General features: G+C 49.9%; 1 protein-coding gene across 10 annotated transcripts in view; it reads left to right on the forward strand.

Moving 5' to 3' along the window:
- GPATCH8 (G-patch domain containing 8) overlaps nt 1-19,073 on the forward strand; it is a 54,636-nt gene extending 35,563 nt beyond the window's left edge. For 9 of the 10 annotated variants that reach the window (XM_074557476.1, XM_074557482.1, XM_074557479.1 and 6 more), the window contains 6 exons: nt 212-298; nt 4,281-4,424; nt 6,615-6,651; nt 12,041-12,090; nt 13,519-13,649; nt 13,981-19,073. In XM_074557476.1, the coding sequence (XP_074413577.1) occupies nt 212-298; nt 4,281-4,424; nt 6,615-6,651; nt 12,041-12,090; nt 13,519-13,649; nt 13,981-17,806 (4,275 nt within the window). In that variant the 3' untranslated portion in view covers nt 17,807-19,073. The remainder of the gene's footprint in view (nt 1-211; nt 299-4,280; nt 4,425-6,614; nt 6,652-12,040; nt 12,091-13,518; nt 13,650-13,980) is intronic. The other variant, XM_074557477.1, reaches the window with a different exon arrangement.
- Nucleotides 19,074-19,203: the final 130 nt, after the last annotated feature.

Raw genomic sequence — 19,203 nt, forward strand, 5'->3', positions numbered from 1 at the left:
CCATGTTCTAACACCTCAACTAGATCATGGCACCAAGTGCCACATGCAGTCTTTTTTTAAACTCTTCGAGGGATGGTGACTCTACCACCTCCCTGGGTAGATGATTCCAGTATTTGACCACTCTGAGGTTGTTCAGTTGTGTTTTCTGGTAGATTTGATAGTGCTGTGTATTTTTGGACCAAATTTCATCTCTTTATTTTGTTTCTAACAGCTGGACTACGCCGAGGATGCCACGGAGCGGAGGCGAGTGCTGGAGGTGGAGAAGGAGGACACTGAGGAGCTGAGGCAGAAATACAAGGTACAGAGAGAGGCATCAACATCAGAGTCCTGGGCTGCTTGGGAAAAGATCTCTTCTGGTGGGGCTGAGTTCTCCTCATCCTGCTGCAGTGATGGTGGTAGGAATTCACTGCTGTGGGTTTGGTCACTGTGGAGGTGATTTATATTTTAACACATTGGTTTTTCACTTCCTGGCATCAACTTTCCTGTTTGTTTGGCTGCTGAGGAGCCCCAGGATGGCAGCAGGGCTTTCTCCACGTGCTTTGCTCCTGTTCTGGAAGGAGCAGTCCTGGGGTGAGCAGGACATTTCCTTCCCCACAGATGTTTCCAGTGAGCCTGCCATGTCAGGACAAAGCCTGCAGGTGGTGGAGGGGCAGTTACCAGCTGGAGGAGGAGCTCTTGTGTTGTACTGAGTGAGGAGTGAGCAGTTCATTGTGATGTTATTGCAGAAATCCTGCTTGCTTTGGAAGGCAGGACATGGCTCCAGCATGGAGAAATCGATGGGCTGGAGCTCTTTGGAAGAATTGTTCAGGCAGCATTAAAAAAAAAGATAAATTCTGTATTTCTATGTGATTCACAAAACCTGTGGGGTTATTTTGTAAGCCAGGGGCTGATAAAAATGAGCTGTGGTGTTGGGATGGAGCGTGACATGCAGGAGCATTTTGGGATTAGCTGTAACCAGGTTCTCTGTGGAGACATGGGCTCTGCTCAGCCTTTAATCCACTCTTCTGCTTCCCTGCCCTGCAGTCCAGCAGCTCTGAGGAAAGCCTGCTTGTTCAATTGTCCAGAGATTTGGGGAGTACCAGGGTTGAGGAAGAGCCCAAGACATCCAAATGAAGTGTCAGTCTTGCATAAATTTTAATTATTTGAGAAATAATGGGAAAGTACTTTCAATGCCATTAAAATTAAACATAACCTCGGCAAATCTAAAATTCCATTTCCCCAGTTGAACAGTTAATTCTTCAGGCAGTTTGTTCAGCTATGAAAATTTACAGCCTCCTCTCCTCTTTATTTTTTTTTTTTTGAGACCTTGACTTGCTTTGTGAGTGAACTGCAGGTGTTGGGTACCCAGGGGGGCTGTGGATCCCCATCCCTGGGAAGGTTGGATGGAACCTGGTCTAGTGGGAGGGACTGGGTGAGCTTTAAGGTCCCTCCCAACCAAAACCATTTTGTGATCCTGGAGTTCTTGGGGTTTGCAATTGTCTTTCCCAACACAGCCCAACCTCTGTTGCTCTCTTTTCTCTCCCTTCCCTCATCCAGCACAGGTTTTTTCAGGAGCTCTGGAGCAGTAGCAGTCTCTCCCACCTCCAGTGGGTTTTTATAAGCTCAGTTCATCCTTATCCCCTTGCATTTTGGTATTAATCTGTGAAAAATCTCTACAGCCATTACTTTTTGCTGCTCCACAGGAGTCCATTATGCAAGTGCTGATGGCAGTGCATCCTGATCAGCCATTCAGGGAGCCTCAGATAACTCTGCAGCCAAGAAAAGTGCTTTAATTCCCTTCTTTTGTAGAAATTCTGATCACTCAAATGGCTGGGTTTCATTGTTTAGCCACAGGATGCTTGCTCAAAAAACCCACACATGGCACAGGAAGCTTGTCTGGGATTCAGAGGAACTTTGAACGTCCGTGTTCTGTGCAGCTCACGCTGCTCTGTTTTCCTTTCTTGTCTTCCTGGGGACCTGCCTCAGGCTCAAAACTCCACATTTGTTGATGTTTTTCTTTTTTTTTTTCCCTTGTCAAGGGCATCTGGTAATAGATGGAAGCAGGAAGTTGCTTCCTTTTTTTATGTAGAAGGGAACAGTGCTTGAAATTGAAAACAATCCCAAACATGAGCACTAACATTTTTTATATTTTTTTTTCTTCTCCTTGGGTGTTGAATTTTTTTAATATAAATTTTATATCATATAAAACACACTCAGTAATGTTATTTTGATGCCATTTTGATGTGGTAACTAGGAGATAAACCACATTGCCTTGAACAAGATCTGAAATTCAAAGGAAAAACCTTTCAAAGTTTTCTGCCTTAAATGCTTACTGCCTCCTCTTGCTGAGGAAAGAAGCTTCCCATAGGAGATTGTATTGAAGATGGAAAAAAAGATCCTTAAGTGCTTTTTCTCTAATGTTAGGCTGTTTTTTTATATAATTTCTCTTTATTCCAGTTGAAATGCCTGTGGTCAATGGTTATATGGGAAATACTGCAGTGAGTGCAGTGAGCTTTGTGATGCAGCCTTTGTAGTTGATTTTGAGTAAAACCTTCCACCTCCTCAGGGTAAAACTTCCCCAGAGAGCTCATGAAGAGTGGTGATGTTTTATTAATTCTGCTGGGGGGGTTGTAATTGATGCAGCCTGGCAAGAGGGAGCACTGCCTAACCCTGAGCTTGCTGTGTCCCAGCATCAGGTGTGTCTCAGAGCCTCCAGGTGTGCAGCAGCCCTGGGGCTCCTTCCACACCTGGATTTCCAACCATGCAGCCCCCTGAGGGTCTGGGATTTCCCCAGTCCCACAGCTCAGTGCATATTCAAAAGCTGGAACAGAAGAGGGAAGGATGTGGCTGTTGCCAGGTGAGACACCTCATCCCTGCCTGAGGTTTGCATTTCCACCTGTGCAGGTGTTCAGTTGTAGAAGGGAAAAGACCCTGTCAGCACCCAGAGCTGTCTCCCCTCCCTCACTGCCATTATCTGCTGCTCCCTGTGCCCTCTGCAGTGTCTGAGCCCAGCCTGAGGGACCCTTCTGCTCCTGGCAGTGTTTCCCTGCAGTGGGTTGGGCTCAGCAGGCTCTGAAGGGTCATTCCCAGCCAGTTCCTCCTCCTGAGTTCAGGCAGCCAAGCCAAGATCGAGCAGACATCTCTCAGCACTCAGAATGGAGCAGTGTCAGTTCAGAGGTGTAAGGTTCTGCTCCCAGGGCAGGGATCCTCCTGGGTTTGATGCCAGGGATGCCCTATGGGTTAGCTCAAGGCTTTTGAACCTCTCCTTGGGCACAGACAGTGCAGGAGGCTCCCCTGAGGCAGAGCTGCCTCACCCATCACCCCTGCAGGCCTTGTTTGGAGCAATCTTCTTTTAGTGCTACTTCTGCTATGACCAGGGGCTGTTCAGTCCTTGTGGGGCCCTTCCAGCACAGAATATTCTGTGATTGTGGGTAACAAGTAGCACTGAGGTTGGCAGCATTGCAAAGTTCTGGAATCCCACCTGTGAATTTGCAAAGGCTGCTCAGCTTGGTAAGGCCAAGTGCTGGGACCTGAATTTGGGTCACAGCAACCCCATGGGAGGTTTCAGGTGGGGGAAAATGTCTGAAAAGCTGGACAGGACCTGGAGGTGCTGGTCAGCAGAGGCTGGACGTGAGCCCAGGTGTGCCCAGGTGGGCAATGGCACCTGTCCCAGGACTGGGGTGGCAGCAGGAGCAGGGCAGTGACTGTCCCCTGAGCTGGCACTGCTGAGGGACCTCAAACGCTGTGTCCTGTTCTGGGCATTTCATGATAAGAAGGACCTGGAGGGGCTGGAGAGTGCCCAGAATGGAGCTGAGAAGGGGCTGGAGCCCCAGGAGGGGCTGAGGGAGCTGGGCAGGGGCTCAGCCTGGAGCAAAGGAGGCTCAGGGGCCCTTGTGGCTCTGCACAGCTCCTGACAGGAGGGGACAGCCCAGGGGTCGGGCTGTGCTCCAGGGAACAGGGACAGGAGCAGAGGGAACGGCTCAGGGTGGGCACAGCAGGAATTTCCCCATGGAAAGGGGGTCAGGAACTGGAACTGCCCAGGGAGGGTTGGGGTGCCCATCCCTGGAGGGGCCCAAGGAAGGCCTGGAGGTGGCACTCAGGGCTCTGGGCTGGGGACAGGGTGGGGATCAGGCACAGCTGGGACCCAGTGATTTTGGAGGTGTTTTCCAACCTCAGTGATCCTGTAATAAATATAATCAATGTACACAAAGCTTTTATTAAGCACTGTTTTTCCTTATCCATCATCTTGCAGGCTGTTCTACAGGACCCTTAACAGAATCATTTTTTTATTAATTTTTCAGGATTATGTTGACAAAGAAAAGGCCATTGCCAAGGCTTTGGAAGACCTCAGAGCAAACTTCTACTGTGAACTCTGTGACAAGCAGTATCAGAAGCACCAGGAGTTTGACAACCACATCAACTCCTATGACCATGCCCACAAGCAGGTAACCAGTTGTAGACAGCACAGTTCATCCATTTTTTGTTCATTGTGGTGGTCTTGTTTGTGGTTAATACCTGGAGTTTCCCTGGTGTATCTGTTCTCCTTACTGCTCCTGGAATAGGTGTTTTATGTCTCTGGGGAAGATTTTTATGCCCATCATTCATTTAAGAACACAAAACAGCAGAAGAACTCCAAGCCCCACTCCATGGGTGGCATCAAGGAGCCCCATTTCTCAAAGACCCATAAAACTGAGGGATAAAACTGTGCTGGTGCAAAACTGAGGAGAGTACACGAGGAGGTGGATGGCTCCCAGCTTGCTTTTAGCATTGACAGAGCTTTGGGGAGTGCTGGTTCCCCACATTTTACTGCCTGAGTGTGTGTTCTGTGGAGTTACTGAAAACAGACTAGGAAATAATGGGCTGTGTCAAAGGAATCCTAAGAAAGGAGCACTTCCCAAATTGTGTAATTCTCAAGAGAAGGTGGGTTCAGAGTGGAGCTGGCTTTTTTCCCAAGCTAGGGATGTACTGTAGTGTCTGCAGGGTGCTTCATGCTGCACAGTAAGTAATGGAAGTTCTTGTGTTAGCCTTATCTGTTTGACCATTTAAGCTGCTAAATGAGATGTAACTGCACAGCAGATAGCAAAGTTGGGCTCCTCCAGGGCTGGAAGGGCTCAGAGGAGGGGTTTGATGTTGCTAGTCATAAATTCTAACAACACAATCATCAAAATGCTGCTGACTTGAGGAGGATGTGCTGTAGAGCTTGCAAAATTGCAGTGAAAACAGCTTAAAAACAAGAATGTGGCTGTATAATCAAGTATGATTTTTGTTTGTGTGTATTAAGTGTAGAATATGACAGAGAATCTGCTTTGAACTAAGGGAGTCTGGTCAGGAATTCTCATGGCAGAGCAGTTGGGCTCTGTGAAGAGGAGTGGTTTGGTAGAATGAGGAGCAGAAATTCATTTATTCCCTTGGTTATTGGGCAAAGGGGTGGTTTTGGCCAAGCTCAGTGGTGACACCTGAGAGCAGAGAACTTCCTTGCAAAGTCTCCATCAGTTTGGCTGGAAGCCAGGTGCAGTGACCTGCATTTGTGTGGGGGGTGGCAGGACCTGTTTGTGCCACATTCTGGGTGTGCTGAGCTGTGGCATTCCAGGAGCTGCTGGGGCACTGACACGAGCCTGGCCGGGCTCTGAGCCCTTCCAGCAGCTGCAGATGCTGTGGAGGAGGAAACCAACCTGTGGAAAGCAGTAAAAGGACTCATCAGCAGGAGTGGCCTGAGAGAAAAATGTCTTGTGTGCACACAGGGTGGGGTCATCTCATCAGGAGGAAGAATTTGGAGGTTGCTTGGTAATGCTGATTATTTTGAGAGAGGAATTATGTTCTTGGATAATTCCATCTATTGCAGTCACTTCAGGCAGGCTTTGGAGAAAATGAGCCTCCAAACTCTGGCTGCATCACCCAGCATTAATTTCTAGTTACAGAGGGATTTAAACAAAGAAGCAATCATGCTTTGCTTAGGGAAAAAATTGCTTGTCCAGCTTTGTCGGGCTGAAATGTGTGTGACCCCGCTGGGTCAGCGTTCAGGGAGTGAACTTGAAACCCCTGAGACAGAATGAAGAGAATCTGCATAAGGAGCATTATCACTGAATGAAGAGAATTTGCATAAGGAACTTTATCTCTGCTCCCTCCTGCTCCAGGGAGGCTCACACCCAGCAGTCCAGCCTGAATTTTAACATAGTTCAAAAATAAAACAAGCTATGCTTTTGATATTTTGCAGGTTGATGTTTTATAGTTTGTCTCTTTGCACAAGAAGGTGAGGTTGTAGAAAGGTGAGCCTAAAGTTCTGGAGGAAAAACATGAACTTTTGCCTAAAAGTAGGGCATCAGTTGGCTTTCTTGGAAAGAAAGGCCATTACAGTATCTTAGTTGCAACAACCCAGCTTGGTATACATCATCTGCAAGGTTTTGTTGTCTCAGTGGTAATTTTTGAGGCAACAGAGCTCGTTTTTGCTTTTTTCTTGGCTCAGTTTCCACGGCATTTTTGCTTTTAAGTATTTTTAGTTCCACATCCCGCTGACGTTGAAGTGTTTGGTTATCCCTCTGTGGCTCTGCAAGCATTAGGCTGTCCCTGTAAATAGATGTTCCATCCTCAGATCCCTTTCCCCTCCCGAGTTATAAAGACACTGTCTTGTATTCCAGGAAGGAACTCGGGATTATTGCCCCACAGGGATGATAGGTAAGTGTATCGATCCCAACCGGATGAATTTTGGACCCACCAAAATTGTGTCAACACCAAACAATTAAAGGGGAGGTTTATTCTCTTTACTTCCTGTCCTGGTTTTATAGTCTATGTGGCTACATCTGAATCAACCTCAACACCAAGTTTCTCCAAAAGGCAGCATTTCCTTACCTGGGAATAATCCTTGCATTTATTCTCCCAAACCACTGGCATGTTGCAGGCATTGTGGTGGAAGTGAGCAGTGTTGTTGTGGAGCTGGTTTTAATTAGGCTGACACTTGATGAGAAGTGCAGCTGTTTGAAGGAGCAGTCACCCTCTGGACACATGGCCTGTCCCCAGGGACTGCAGGCAGCTGCAGTGGGTGCAGGTGGCCCTGCAGGAGGGACAAGAAGCTCAGTTCTCCCACAGCCTGCAGTGAGCAGCTGGGGAAGGCTGATCCCACAACTTCTTGTGCTGCTGATGATGTCTGTAGTGGTGTTTTTTACCTCTAGGATTTTAATCTTGAAGGCCTGGTAGATTATGATGGGGCCCAGTCCTGACAGTCAGCAGAGTAATAATTAATTAACAGACAGAAGGTGGCAAATGTAGAAAGAAAACGTCCAAAGCTAAGAAGGAGCTTGGGTGGTGAAGCTGAGCCCAGTGTGTATCCCTGGAAATGTTCAGGGCCAGGTTGGACAGGACTGGGAGCAACCTGGGATAGTGCAGGGTGTCCCTGCCCATGTCAGGGTGGAACAAGGTCATCTTTAGATCTTTTCTAAGCCAAGCCAGTCTGTGATTGTTGTGCTGCTCTCCTGCAGATGCACAATGTCCTGACCCCTGGCAGCTGCCACTGTCCTAGAACACTCTGGACTCGGTGGGAATGTGTCCTTAAGGCATTGCACCTGTGAGGGCTCCTTATTTGCTTTGGGCTTTTGGCATTAAGATAAAAACCTCGTGTTAGATTTGTGTGCAGAGGAGTGTGAGCCCCTTGTCTGGCTGTGTCCCTGCCAGGTAAACCTGGATGTGCAGGGCCCAGCACCTGAGGCAGCCTGCAGAGTTATGGCTGGAATTACCTTGTGTGTAAGTTCTGTAGCATTTACAGCCAGCCTTTACTGTGGGGGGTTTTTAACAATCCCAGAACGTGGAGAATCTCCCAGCATCACCTCGTTCTGCTCGTGTGCCTGCTGAGGGCTCGAGCTGTTTACTGAGTCACTGACCCAACAGAATGAAAACATTCCCCTTCTGCCTTGCCTGTGAAAAACAAACGTGTTCTGAGTGAACTTCTGCCAGGTTCCCTGGGAGAACACAAACCAGGGGAAATATCTGAAATGCAGATTTTATGCAGCTGATTTTTCTCCTAAGTCTGTGGTGTTTTGGAGGTGTAGGTGATTAATTCTGCCTAGATTCTCTTTGTAAAAGGGCAGAGGGAGTGTATTCCATAAAGTTCTTTGGGAAAGAGGGTGGAACTCAGAACTGAAGGTAGGGATGTTCAGTTCTCTTTGTGCCCTAATTAGCTGCATCTTTGCTTCTCATGCCAAGGGGGAGGGATCTGTTCAAGCACAATAAAATTACCAAGACAGTCACTGCTGGGGTTGAGGAATACTCTGAATGCAAACCCTGAACTTTGTGTTTTGGGGAGACTTGAGATCCCCAAAACCTTGGGCCTCCAAGCATGGCTTGAATGGACAAGACTCAGGAGGGGATCCCTGAGGTACTTGGTGGAACAGGGGAGGTTCTTCTGCCTCAGAAATGCTTTGCCCTCAGAAAACCACCAGTTATCAGTAAAGGGACTGCAAGAGAACTGGAGAGGGACTTTGGACAAGGGCATGGAGTGAGAAAACAAAAGGGAAGGGATTTAACTGAAAAGGGAGTAGGTTTGGGTTAGAGATGATGAGGAAATTCTCCCCAGTGAGGGTGGGCAGGCCCTGGATCCCTGGCAGTGCCCAAGGCCAGGCTGGACACTGGGACACCCTGGGACAGTGAAAGGTGTCCCTGCCATGGCAGAGGGTGGCACTGGGTGATCTCTAAGGTCCTTTCCAACCCAACCCTGTCTATATTTTTCCCAACCCACCTAAGAAAAATATTGATTTCTTCCAAGGAGGAAATTAAGATGAAATAAGGCAGCATTTGCAGGCCATTTCCCCTCTGCTCTTTTCACTTCATTTATAAGCGTGCAAAGAATGTTGATGACCAAAGATAAGCCAGGCTTGTGTTCCCCCTTCAGGAAAATGATCAAGGTTCTCATCCTTTGAGCTTCTGTTTCATGGTGTCATTCACTCCCAAAAGCTTTTGGGGCAAAGAATCAAGCAGACATCAAAAAGTTCAGAAAGCAAGAAATCTGCTGGCACAGAATGAAAAGTACATTATTATTATTATTATTTTATTTAATGTGGGTTGGCAGAGAGACATGAGAACAATGGAAGGGAGGAGGGGGCTCTGATGTCGTGGGTGCTGCCTCCTGCCTGCAGCCCCAGAGGTGGATCTGCTTTGACCCAGCTCAGTGTGAGGTTGGCCATGAAACTCTCACATCTGCAGGTCTGGTGACAGAGCTTTTGTCTTGTGAGAATAACAGGGGCTCTCTCTGCTCTGCACTTTTAGGCAAAGAATGTGTCTCAGTGGGCCTCAGTTCAGTGATGCTGTGTGGCTTTGTCAGCTTAAATGGAGAAAATCCAAAAATCCATTTACTGCTGGTCCTGCGCCTGCACAGCTCTGCACCCCAGCTGGGTTCTGGGGAAGCCTTACCTGGTGCCATCTCATCAGCACAGTCTGGGCTGTGCTGAGTTTTCCCATGGCCCTGAGGCTGCCGGAGCTCCAGGGGTGCTTGGGCAGAGCTCCCAGGGTGGGGTTGTTGGGGTGTCTGTGCAGGGCCAGGGCTGGGACTGATCCTTAGGACATCCTGTGAGGATCCAGTGATTTTCCTGCTGCAGCAGTTCCTGACTCCTGCTCATCCCCTGGATTTCCCCCCTTTCTGAGCCTGGGTTGTGCTCTCAGGAGCTTCCCAGCAGTGCTGTGGTGCAGCTGGTTTCAGCTGATTTGTGAGAATTGGGAGGTGCTGGTGGTGTTTGCCAGTTTGGCCTCTCCTGAGGCACGCAGGGATTGGGAGATAATCCAGCACTGTGCTCTCTGTGCTGCAGATTTGATACCAAACCTGCTCTTTAGGAACTCAATTTGCACTCCTGTGGAAATGCAGAGACAATTTTGGAATTTTGTTAGGAAAACTTAAAATACAATTCTTTGTTCCAAAGCTGAGGGGGGTGGCAGCTATTAATAGAGCCCAGGAAGGCTGGAGGTAGTGAACTACTGCCTACAGCATGTGGAAATGTGGAGAAATTTTATGTAAGTGCTGGTGATTTGTGTCACTGCTGGTCACTGCAGTGTAGCCCTTGTGACAGCTGAAGTAATAAACCAGCAGAATATTCCTTGGCTTTATGGTCCCCATGATCCTGCAGTTGGAAAGGGTGTTGCTGCTTGGATAAACTGCTGTTTCCTCAGAAAATACACTGCCCAGGGAGAAAAAATGCCCTTTAATTTTGAAATCTTGTAATAACATGAAGCATGTGTTTGATTTAATACAGGTTTGGCTCTAATCCTGTTGAAAAATCATTGTCTTGCTAAGCACAATGGGAAGACTTAAAAAGGGAGGATTCACCCCAAAAGGATGAGTTCTTCTTGTGGAGGGGAGAAGCTCTCTGAGGATGGCAGAGTGGCTGTGTTAAATCCTTGCTGGAATTTCTCCATGGTGCTGGGAGAGGGGCAGTTCCGTGCACCTCCAGCCTCACTCACACCCACACATTTGGTGTGGTCCAAAAAGTCATTTAGTGGTTTTTAGGGGATTAGAATAACACTCTCCTCAGGATTAGATGGAAATTTCTTTAGTGTAAGCTGAGCTCATATATCTGTTTAGTTCAAATTATTAAATATCTGTTTAGTTCAGAGGATTTCCTGGGCAGGCTGAGACCTGGCAGTGTGTGAGCAGCATTTCAGTGCTCCTTGTGCTCCCTTCACCTGGTGAATTTGTCTTTGGATTGCTCCTTCCAGTCAGGACTGGGGAGCTGGGTGGGCATGGCTGTAGTGAGCTGGTTTTCCACTCTGAGGGGATGAATCCCTGCATTTGAAACAGTGAGGGGAGAGTTACAGGTTATTCTGAAAAGTTCTGGCTATTTTTCATTCCTGCAGCAGGTTGTTCTTACAGATGAGCAATGTGGGCTCCTGTTTTCCCCTTTTCCCTCCCCCAGGATGCATTAGGGAAGGTAATGCTCTCCAGCCAGGTCTCTGGCCCACCTGGAGTCATTTCTGGTTATAGATCTGTTGGTTTAGGTCAGTCTGAGAAGCTGAGCTGTGTTCTGTTCAGTATTTTGCATTTCCAAGGAGCTGGCACAGTGCATTTGAGAGCTTTTCTATCCTGTATTTCTCCAGCAAGACTCTTTTTCCTCCTGACTCCTGTGACACAAAGAAACTCAGCCTTGAGATCTCTTGGTCCTTTGAAAACCAGACCAACTGTTCCCCAATTTTAGAAGTACCAAATTCTCAGCAGTCTTGACACCAGGGCCAGTGGTTTGTCAGCCTCAAGGGCCCAGGTTTGGGTGCAGCTGGGAGTTGCTGTGGTGCATATTCTGGATTCCAGTGCTTTGGGGTAGTTCATTTGCTTCACACCTCTAAATTTGAAGTGTTGAGAGTGGGAGGTTTGGGGGAGCAGAGACACACAAAGGTCAGCATTTAATAATGGGAATTCAATTCTGTCTGCATTGAAGTCACCATGTAATGGAGGCAGGAGAGCCTGGGGCAGCTGCATGTCCCCAACAGCTCTGAGGCCACTTTGTGTCCTGGGGGTGATCAGGACCATGCCTGGGGCACAGGGGGCTCTGAGTGCACCCTTGCACCTTCCTCTGGGGAGGAGAAGGTCACAGTTCATGGCTGGTGTAAATAGCTGGGTCATGCTTTTTTCCAAATGGGTGAGTGATCTCGAGCCTTGGCATCAGCCCCCATTAAATAGTTTTGTCAGCTGTTGGTGGCTGTAACTTCAGACACACTTTCAAAATCAGCATGAAAAAGCTGATAGCATTGCTCAGTCCATCTAGTTGATTTTTTTTTCCTTCCTCTTGGAAAAAAAATTTCCTCCTCAACATTTAACATACATACACCACAAAACCCTTGAGCCCTTTAGTTGTCCTGGTGAAAGTAGCTCTGCTGTTCCAGGTGGGATCATGGCTGTGTCCGTGCGTGTCCGTGTGTCCCTGCTGCAGACCCTGGCTCCTCCCGTGCCCCTGCTCTGTAGAGTAGCTGGCACACTCCCCACAGCTCTCTAGTCATGCTTGCTTGTTGGTTTTGTTTTGTTTTTTTTTTTTTCTCTCTTCCACTCTTGTTATATTTTTACTTTCTTTTTTTCTTTGTGATGTGACGTTTTCAGCTGATGTATTGAAAGCAAACCCTTCTAATTTGGGAGTCCAGATCACAAGAGTGAGTTTCTTTCTACTGGTGTCTGTAGTTGTATCTTTTTTGTGTGTCCTCCCCTCTGATTTTGGTAACAATCAACCACATTTAGTAAATACAATTAGGTAAGAGAATCCTCTGTCTTGTCCAATCTCTCCCTTTTTCACAAAGCAATGTTCTCTTTACATTGGGCCAGCTTAATTCCTCTAATTTGAGCTTTGGGTTGGTTTCCAGCTCCACTGTTTCTGTGTGTGGCAGCCTGACTCTGCTCCAGGAAAGAGGCAGAGTCAGCCAGCCAGAAGTATTTAGAATTCACCAGTGATTTGTACATCCTGTACGAGAATTGTTCCAAAGTGACTCCTGCTCTGAGTCTCGTTAGTCTCCCAGGCCCTGCATGAAATGCCTGAAAAACATGAAACTTTTTCCAAAAGCTGAGTACAGGATGCATTCTGGAACTGGGCCCTTTGAAAGGGTTTTGAATTGTGCACTTAAAAAAAACAGTGAGTCCCTTTAGGATGGTAGAGGTCTGTCTTTGTTGCTTTCTGTTACTTAAACTTCTGTAGAGCACTCTAAAAAAAATGTTGTAAATATCCACATATATTCCAAGAAACCAGCAGCCTCTTCTCCTAGTGCTCTGAGACAAGGACTTTCTGAAATATTCTGAAGTCTTGGATGTTTATTTTCTATTAGAAATGGCTACCTAGACTTCCTCAGTGAATATTAGGATGTTTGAAATTCCTTGGGATTGGGTTTGCTCCCTCATGATGAGATTTCTGGGGAATTTGGTGCTTCTGCCCCCACAAAGTATTCAACCCCAAGAGACCCTCCTGCCTTTAGAGCAGTTTGTTTCTTGACCCTCTCAGAACTACTGTCAGGAAAACAAGTAACTGGTTGTGGTGTATGTTGTACTCTGGGTTTGCTGATGAAATGATTTGCATGGGATTTTTGGCTCCTTCTCCAATGTAATGGTACATTGCTTTTGTCAGATGTCATTCCTGGGTAGCTCTGGCACCAGCTAATCCCTCCTGTCCTTTGGCCCATGCTTTTGACTCGTGTCATGCACTGTTTGTCAAGTACATCTGCACGCTGCAAGAGCAGCAGAGTAAACAATCCTTCTTCTTTTCCCCTTTTCCTTCCAGAATTTGCTTGTTGCTTCGAAATCAGCTTTGTTGTCCATGCTAAAGAAAACCAGTAGTGTTGATTGGAAAGGGGTTTACACAGAACTTGAAGTCATAGCCAAAAGTGACCACCAGTTGTCTTTTCCCTCAGCTGCTGGGAGGATGGCAGTGCTCCATGGGCTTTGTTGAGCTAAGATGCCCTTGCTCCATCCTGGCTCAAGAAATGTCCCTGGGGAGGGGCTTGGCACCGCAATTTCCAGTGCTACAGCAAAGAGCTGCTCTTGGACAAACCACAGACAGCTTTGATCTGATCCATCCCTGCTTTCTTTTGCCTCAGAGGTTGAAAGATCTCAAGCAAAGGGAATTTGCTCGCAATGTGTCGTCGAGATCCCGGAAGGATGAGAGGAAGCAGGAGAAGGCCCTGCGGCGCCTGCACGAGCTGGCAGAGCAGAGGAGGCAGCCTGAGTGGTGAGTCTGGGGGTCCCAGCACCCCTGGGCGGGGCTGGGCTGGCATTCCTGCTCTGGGATACTGCACGGCCTTCGAGGGCAAAGCTTCACACTGCTGTGCTTCTGGTAGGAGTGAATTCACTAAACTGATCATGCAGAGCATTCCCAATATCCCCTTTATCCAGCAATACATTTTCTTCAGTAATGTAATATTATGAAAAACTTTGAGTGGCTGTATATTGATATTTTAATGCATGTGTCTGGCTGCAAGATTGTCTTCACTGAGGGATAGATCCTCCTGCAGAGGGACAGGGACACCAGTAAGCTGTGTTTTCTCTCTCCCCTGTTCCAGTGCTCCTGGAAGTGGGCCCATGTTCAGGACCACCACGGTGGCTGTGGATGAGGAAGGTGGAGATGACGATGACTCCGCAGCCAACAGCGGCTCCTTCGTCCAGACCAGCTCCGGCCAGGGCACAGAGATGACCACGGACAGAGGCTTCCTGAGCACTGGGCAAGGCACTGTGGTGCCAGGCCAGGCATCACAGGGGGCACAGGCCATCAGCTTTGGCATTAAGGGCTCCCTGGGAACGCCCCTGCAGAAGATTGGGGTGTCCTTTTCCTTTGCCAAGAAGACCCCAGTGAAGCTGGAGACCATTGCTTCTGTTTTCAAGGACCACGTGGACGAGTCCAGTTCTGGAGATGGGGCAAAAGGTGATGAGAGGGGTTCCTCAGAGGGGGGCAGCCTGCAGAAGTCTGGGGAGGGTGATGGCACCAATAATTCTGATGGCAAGGGGGAGGACGATGACCAGCACGACAAGGACAGCGGGGCTCTGGCCAGCACCTTATCCAAACTGAAGAAGATGAGGCGAGAAGATGGACCAACAGCTGTGGAACCAGAATATTACCACTACATCCCCCCAGCCCACTGTAAAGTAAAGCCCAACTTTCAATTCCTGCTTTTCATGAAGGCTACTGAGCAAACGGAAGCGGAAAATGCGAACAAAAAAAACGCGCACGAAGCGAAAAAGGGGAGCTCCCCCAAACCCAAAGCCAGCAAGCACACGGAAAAGGCTGCCGAGAGCACGGGGCAGCAGAAGGAGCAGAGTACTACTGAAACTGCAGCCCAGCAGGGCAAAACAGAACGAAAAGACATCCCAGAGAATGAAAACACACAGGAGAGCAAGCACCTTCCAGAGAGCAATCCCCCCGAGCCAGACACTGCTAAAGAAGCTCCTCCTCCTGCCTCGGGCTGCAGAGATGGCTCTGAGGGACCAAAGCACCCCACAGGACCTTTTTTCCCTGTTCTGAGTAAGGATGAGAGCACAACACTGCAGTGGCCTTCAGAGCTGCTCATCTTCACCAAAGCTGAGCCCTCTGTGTCCTACAGCTGCAACCCCCTGTACTTCGACTTCAAGCTCTCCCGTAACAAGGATGCGAAAGGGAAAGGGGCAGAGAAATCCAAGGATCCAGGGGGGCTTTGTAAGGACAACACTCAGAGCACAGAACCTGGTGAGGTGAGCAAAGCCAAGGAGGCTGAAAATGTAGATAACAGTTCTGCTCAAAAAATGGAAAACAAATCCCAGAGCAAGCAGGAGTCCGGTCTGGGGAGCATCGGTAAGGGAGAGGGGGAGGACAGCAGTAAGAGTGTAACAGGGAAGAGTAAATCTGGAAGGTCCCATAAACACAAAAAGAAAAAGAAGCACAAAAAGTCCAGCAGACACAAACGCAAACACAAGGAGGAAGCTGAGGAGAAGGCCCGGAAAGCTGAGCTGGGGGAAGAGAAACCCAAGAAACGGAAAAGGCACAGGCACAAAAAAGGTAAATCCTCCCTTTCAACAGAGTCAGACCGGGCACTGAAACCTGAACTGTCTGAAGACTGCAGCCATTTCCAGAAGAAAAAGCGATGCTCCCAGGAGTCCCAGAGGAAATCCCTGTCTGCCGAGGAGGGAAGCAGCACTAAAAAAGAGGATGGGGGTAACTCCTGCCAAGAGCACGGCAGCAAAAGGCACAAGGCTGAGCTGCAGCAGGTGCCTGGAGCGAGGCGGCGCTGCCCGGCTCTGTCCCAGCCCCGGGGCGGCGGCCGGAGCCGGCAGAGCAGCGGTGACGACGACAGCGACGAGGGCTCCCCGGGCAAGCACTGCCGCCAGAAGTCCCCGTCGCAGTACAGCGATGATGACTACGAGTCGGGCAGCGAGCACTCGCGCAGCCGCTCCCGCTCGGGCCGCAGGCGCTCCTCACACAGGTCCTACTCCAGCAGCTCGGAGGCCTCCTCGGGGCACAGCCGCTACAGCCGCCACAGGAGCTACTCAGACGACAGCTACAGCGACTACAGCGACCGCTCCCGCTGCCACTCCAAGCGCTCCCAGGACTCCGAGGACGACTCCGACTACAACGGCTCCAACCACCGCTCCAAGCGGCGCAAGTACTCCTCGTCGGAAGATGACTACAGCTCGAGCAGGAGCAGGTCCAGGAGTCGGAGCAGGAGCCGAAGCCACCCCCGGGGCAGGTCGAGATCGAGGAGCCGGGGCAGGAGCCGCAGCAGCAGCTGCAGCCGCAGCCGGAGCAAGAGGAGGAGCCGCAGCGGGACCGGGCGCAGCTGGAAGCGCAGCCGCAGCTACAGCCGGGACCGCAGCCGCAGCACCCGCAGCCACTCGCAGCGCTCCCTGTCACGGAAGGGCTCGCGGGGCCACGAGAGCCCCGAGGAGAGAAGGTCTGGCAGAAGGGACTTCATTCGCTCCAAGATCTATCGCTCGCAGTCTCCTCACTATTTCCGGACAGGCCGAGGTGAAGGGACACTGCCCAAGAAGGAGGATGGCAAAGGAGAGGATCTGAAAGGATCTGGCTCCCTGTCCCAGAACAGCAGCGGCTCTGGCGTGGGACGGGCCTCGGAAGGGGACTGCAGTCCTGAGGAGAGGAACTCCGTCACTGCAAAGCTGCTCTTGGAAAAGGTGCAGTCCAGGAAGGTTGAGAAGAAGCCCTGCGTGGCTGATGAGATGCTGTCAGGGGCAAACAAAGTGGGCATAAAGCTCAAAGATCCTCCCCAGGGCTACTTTGGCCCCAAACTGCCTCCTTCCTTAGGCAACAAACCGGTTCTGCCCTTAATTGGGAAGTTGCCAACCATTCGGAAACCAAACTCCAAAAGATACGAGGAGTCTGGCTTGGAGAGGGGCGAGGAGCAGGAGCTGTCAGATGCTGAGGATGGTTCCCAAGGCATGGAGGAGGGTCAGCTGGCCGGCCAGTCTCTCCTGGAAGATGTGGTGATGGTAATTCAGGACAAGCCTCTGGATGAGCAGAAACGTGATGAAGCCTCTGTGGAGATGCCATCCCTTCCCCTGGACACGCCGGCGCTCCCCGAGTGCTTTGGCTCCGGAGATCTGGTCATGCCACACAACTTCCTCTCGGATCCCAGCGACGGTGATGGGCTGGAGCCTATGGATGGGGGCAACCAGCCAGTCCCAGTGGAAACCAGTATGATGCCCTTAGTTCCAGATGTTGAGCACTTTCCTGGCTACGTGCCTCAGAGCGGGGAGCCGAGCATGGAAGGAGATCGGGAGGGGGGAGAAGATTCCTCCCTAGCCCCGCTGGAGAGCCAGCCCATCACCTTCACGCCCGAGGAGATGGAGAAGTACAGCAAGCTGCAGCAGGCTGCCCAGCAGCACATCCAGCAGCAGCTGCTGGCCAAGCAAGTGAAGGCTTTCCCCACCTCGGCCGCCCTGGCTCCGGCTGCCCCTGCCCTCCAGCCCATCCACATCCAGCAGCCGGCAGCAGCCTCGGCCACGTCCATCACCACGGTGCAGCACGCCATCCTGCAGCACCACGCTGCTGCCGCCGCCGCCGCCATCGGCATCCACCCCCATCCCCACCCACAGCCCCTCGCTCAGGTCCACCACATCCCCCAGCCTCACCTGACACCCATCTCCCTGTCCCACCTGACCCACTCCATTATTCCAGGCCACCCTGCCACGTTCCTGGCCAGCCACCCCATCCACATCATTCCGGCGTCCGCCATCCACCCCGGCCCCTTCACCTTCCACCCCGTCCCTCACGCTCTGTACCCGACCCTTCTGGCTCCCAGGCCAGCAGCTGCTGCTGCTGCCACAGCCCTGCACCTCCACCCCCTGCTGCACCCCATTTTCTCAGGACAGGACTTGCAGCATCCACCCAGCCACGGCACATGAAGGACACAATGAAGGAACCTCGGAGGAAGGAGAATATTTGGCGTTTTGGGAAGGGGTTGGAGTCGAGCCAGCGGGCAGGTGAGGCCTGAGCATTTCCTTTCACTCTTGAGCAGCCAAAGAAGCCGGGGGCTCCAGGGCTGGGCAGGTGGCTGCACCCCAGGGAAGTCTCACTCCAGCTCCTCCGTGCACGCAGCAGCAGCGCTCCAGAGGAACCATTTCACCTTTACAACAGCGAGACACTTGGAAAGGCTTTTTTTCCCCCCTGGATTCTTACACTTGGTCATCTTCCTTCTGCCACCTTGTATATGATAAATGAGGTTTCATCCACACTAATAGGATCTCTAAAAATCCTTTTAATGAGGTCATCTAATGAAAACAGCATGATTGAACCCGGCTTGTAATCGGTCATGGAACATCGGGCGCTGCCGGCTGTGGAGGGGCTGGAGGCCTCAGCTTTCAGCATTGCAGGAGGTTCCTTCACCCCTCTCTCTGCACATGTGGGTTTTTCTTGGTGTGAGCAGCAAAGGTGGAAGTAAGATCTTAGTGTAAAGAGGAGGAGGAGCTCTGTGTGTGTGCCCAGAGCTCCCTTCCTTCCCCATCCTGCATCCACGTTCTCCTGCGCCAGGACCGTGCCTGGATATCCCAGACTGGAGAGAGGCTCTGGGGTTGGGATTCCAGTCTGGGCTTTGACCACTCTTCTCCTGAAAGGGGGGAAAAAATCACTTTGAATTCCATCTTCTGTGGGGTTGGAAAGAGGCACTGGGATGGGAGAGAGAAGGCAAATCCTTTAGGAATTGAAGCAATACAGAGGACGGGGGAGCGCGGCCTGGATGTAAAACGTGTTCTTTCCTCTGTAACACTGATGGTTTCTTTATTAATTTATAGGATTTTTTTTTAATGTAAAGAATTGCACTGAACTCTGTAAACAAAGATGCTGCTTTTTGTAGCTCCTATCAAAGGTTACATTTGTAGTATATCGCAATAATATTTTTTACAGCCAGTTCTTAGTGGTACTTGTTCTGGTGGCTTCTGTGTAAATATGTTTGCTGTAGGTGACCCAAGACACTTGTAAAGGTTCAATTTATAGTTTCAGCTAGATGCAGAACAGCTAAGCATGTATATTTTATCAAGCTCATGTATTTTTGAAGTTTTTATGTAGTATAAAATGTAAAAACAAACAAAAAAAGAATCTTAATTTAGAATTTTGCAGAAGAAAAAAAAATCAACAGGTGAGACTTGGGCAAGGTGAGGGTTTGGGGGTAGCAGTGACTCTGGCAGGTTCTGTGTTCCTCCCTGCCATAGGAATGGGCACTGGAGCAGCCTGGGGAGCAGCAGGAATCCAGGGTGCTCCCACAGAATAGGAGCCCTTTTTTCCTTTCCTTTTCCCCCTCTTTGGA

Source organism: Zonotrichia albicollis, chromosome 23 (assembly GCF_047830755.1).
Source record: "Zonotrichia albicollis isolate bZonAlb1 chromosome 23, bZonAlb1.hap1, whole genome shotgun sequence".
Lineage (NCBI taxonomy): Eukaryota > Metazoa > Chordata > Aves > Passeriformes > Passerellidae > Zonotrichia > Zonotrichia albicollis.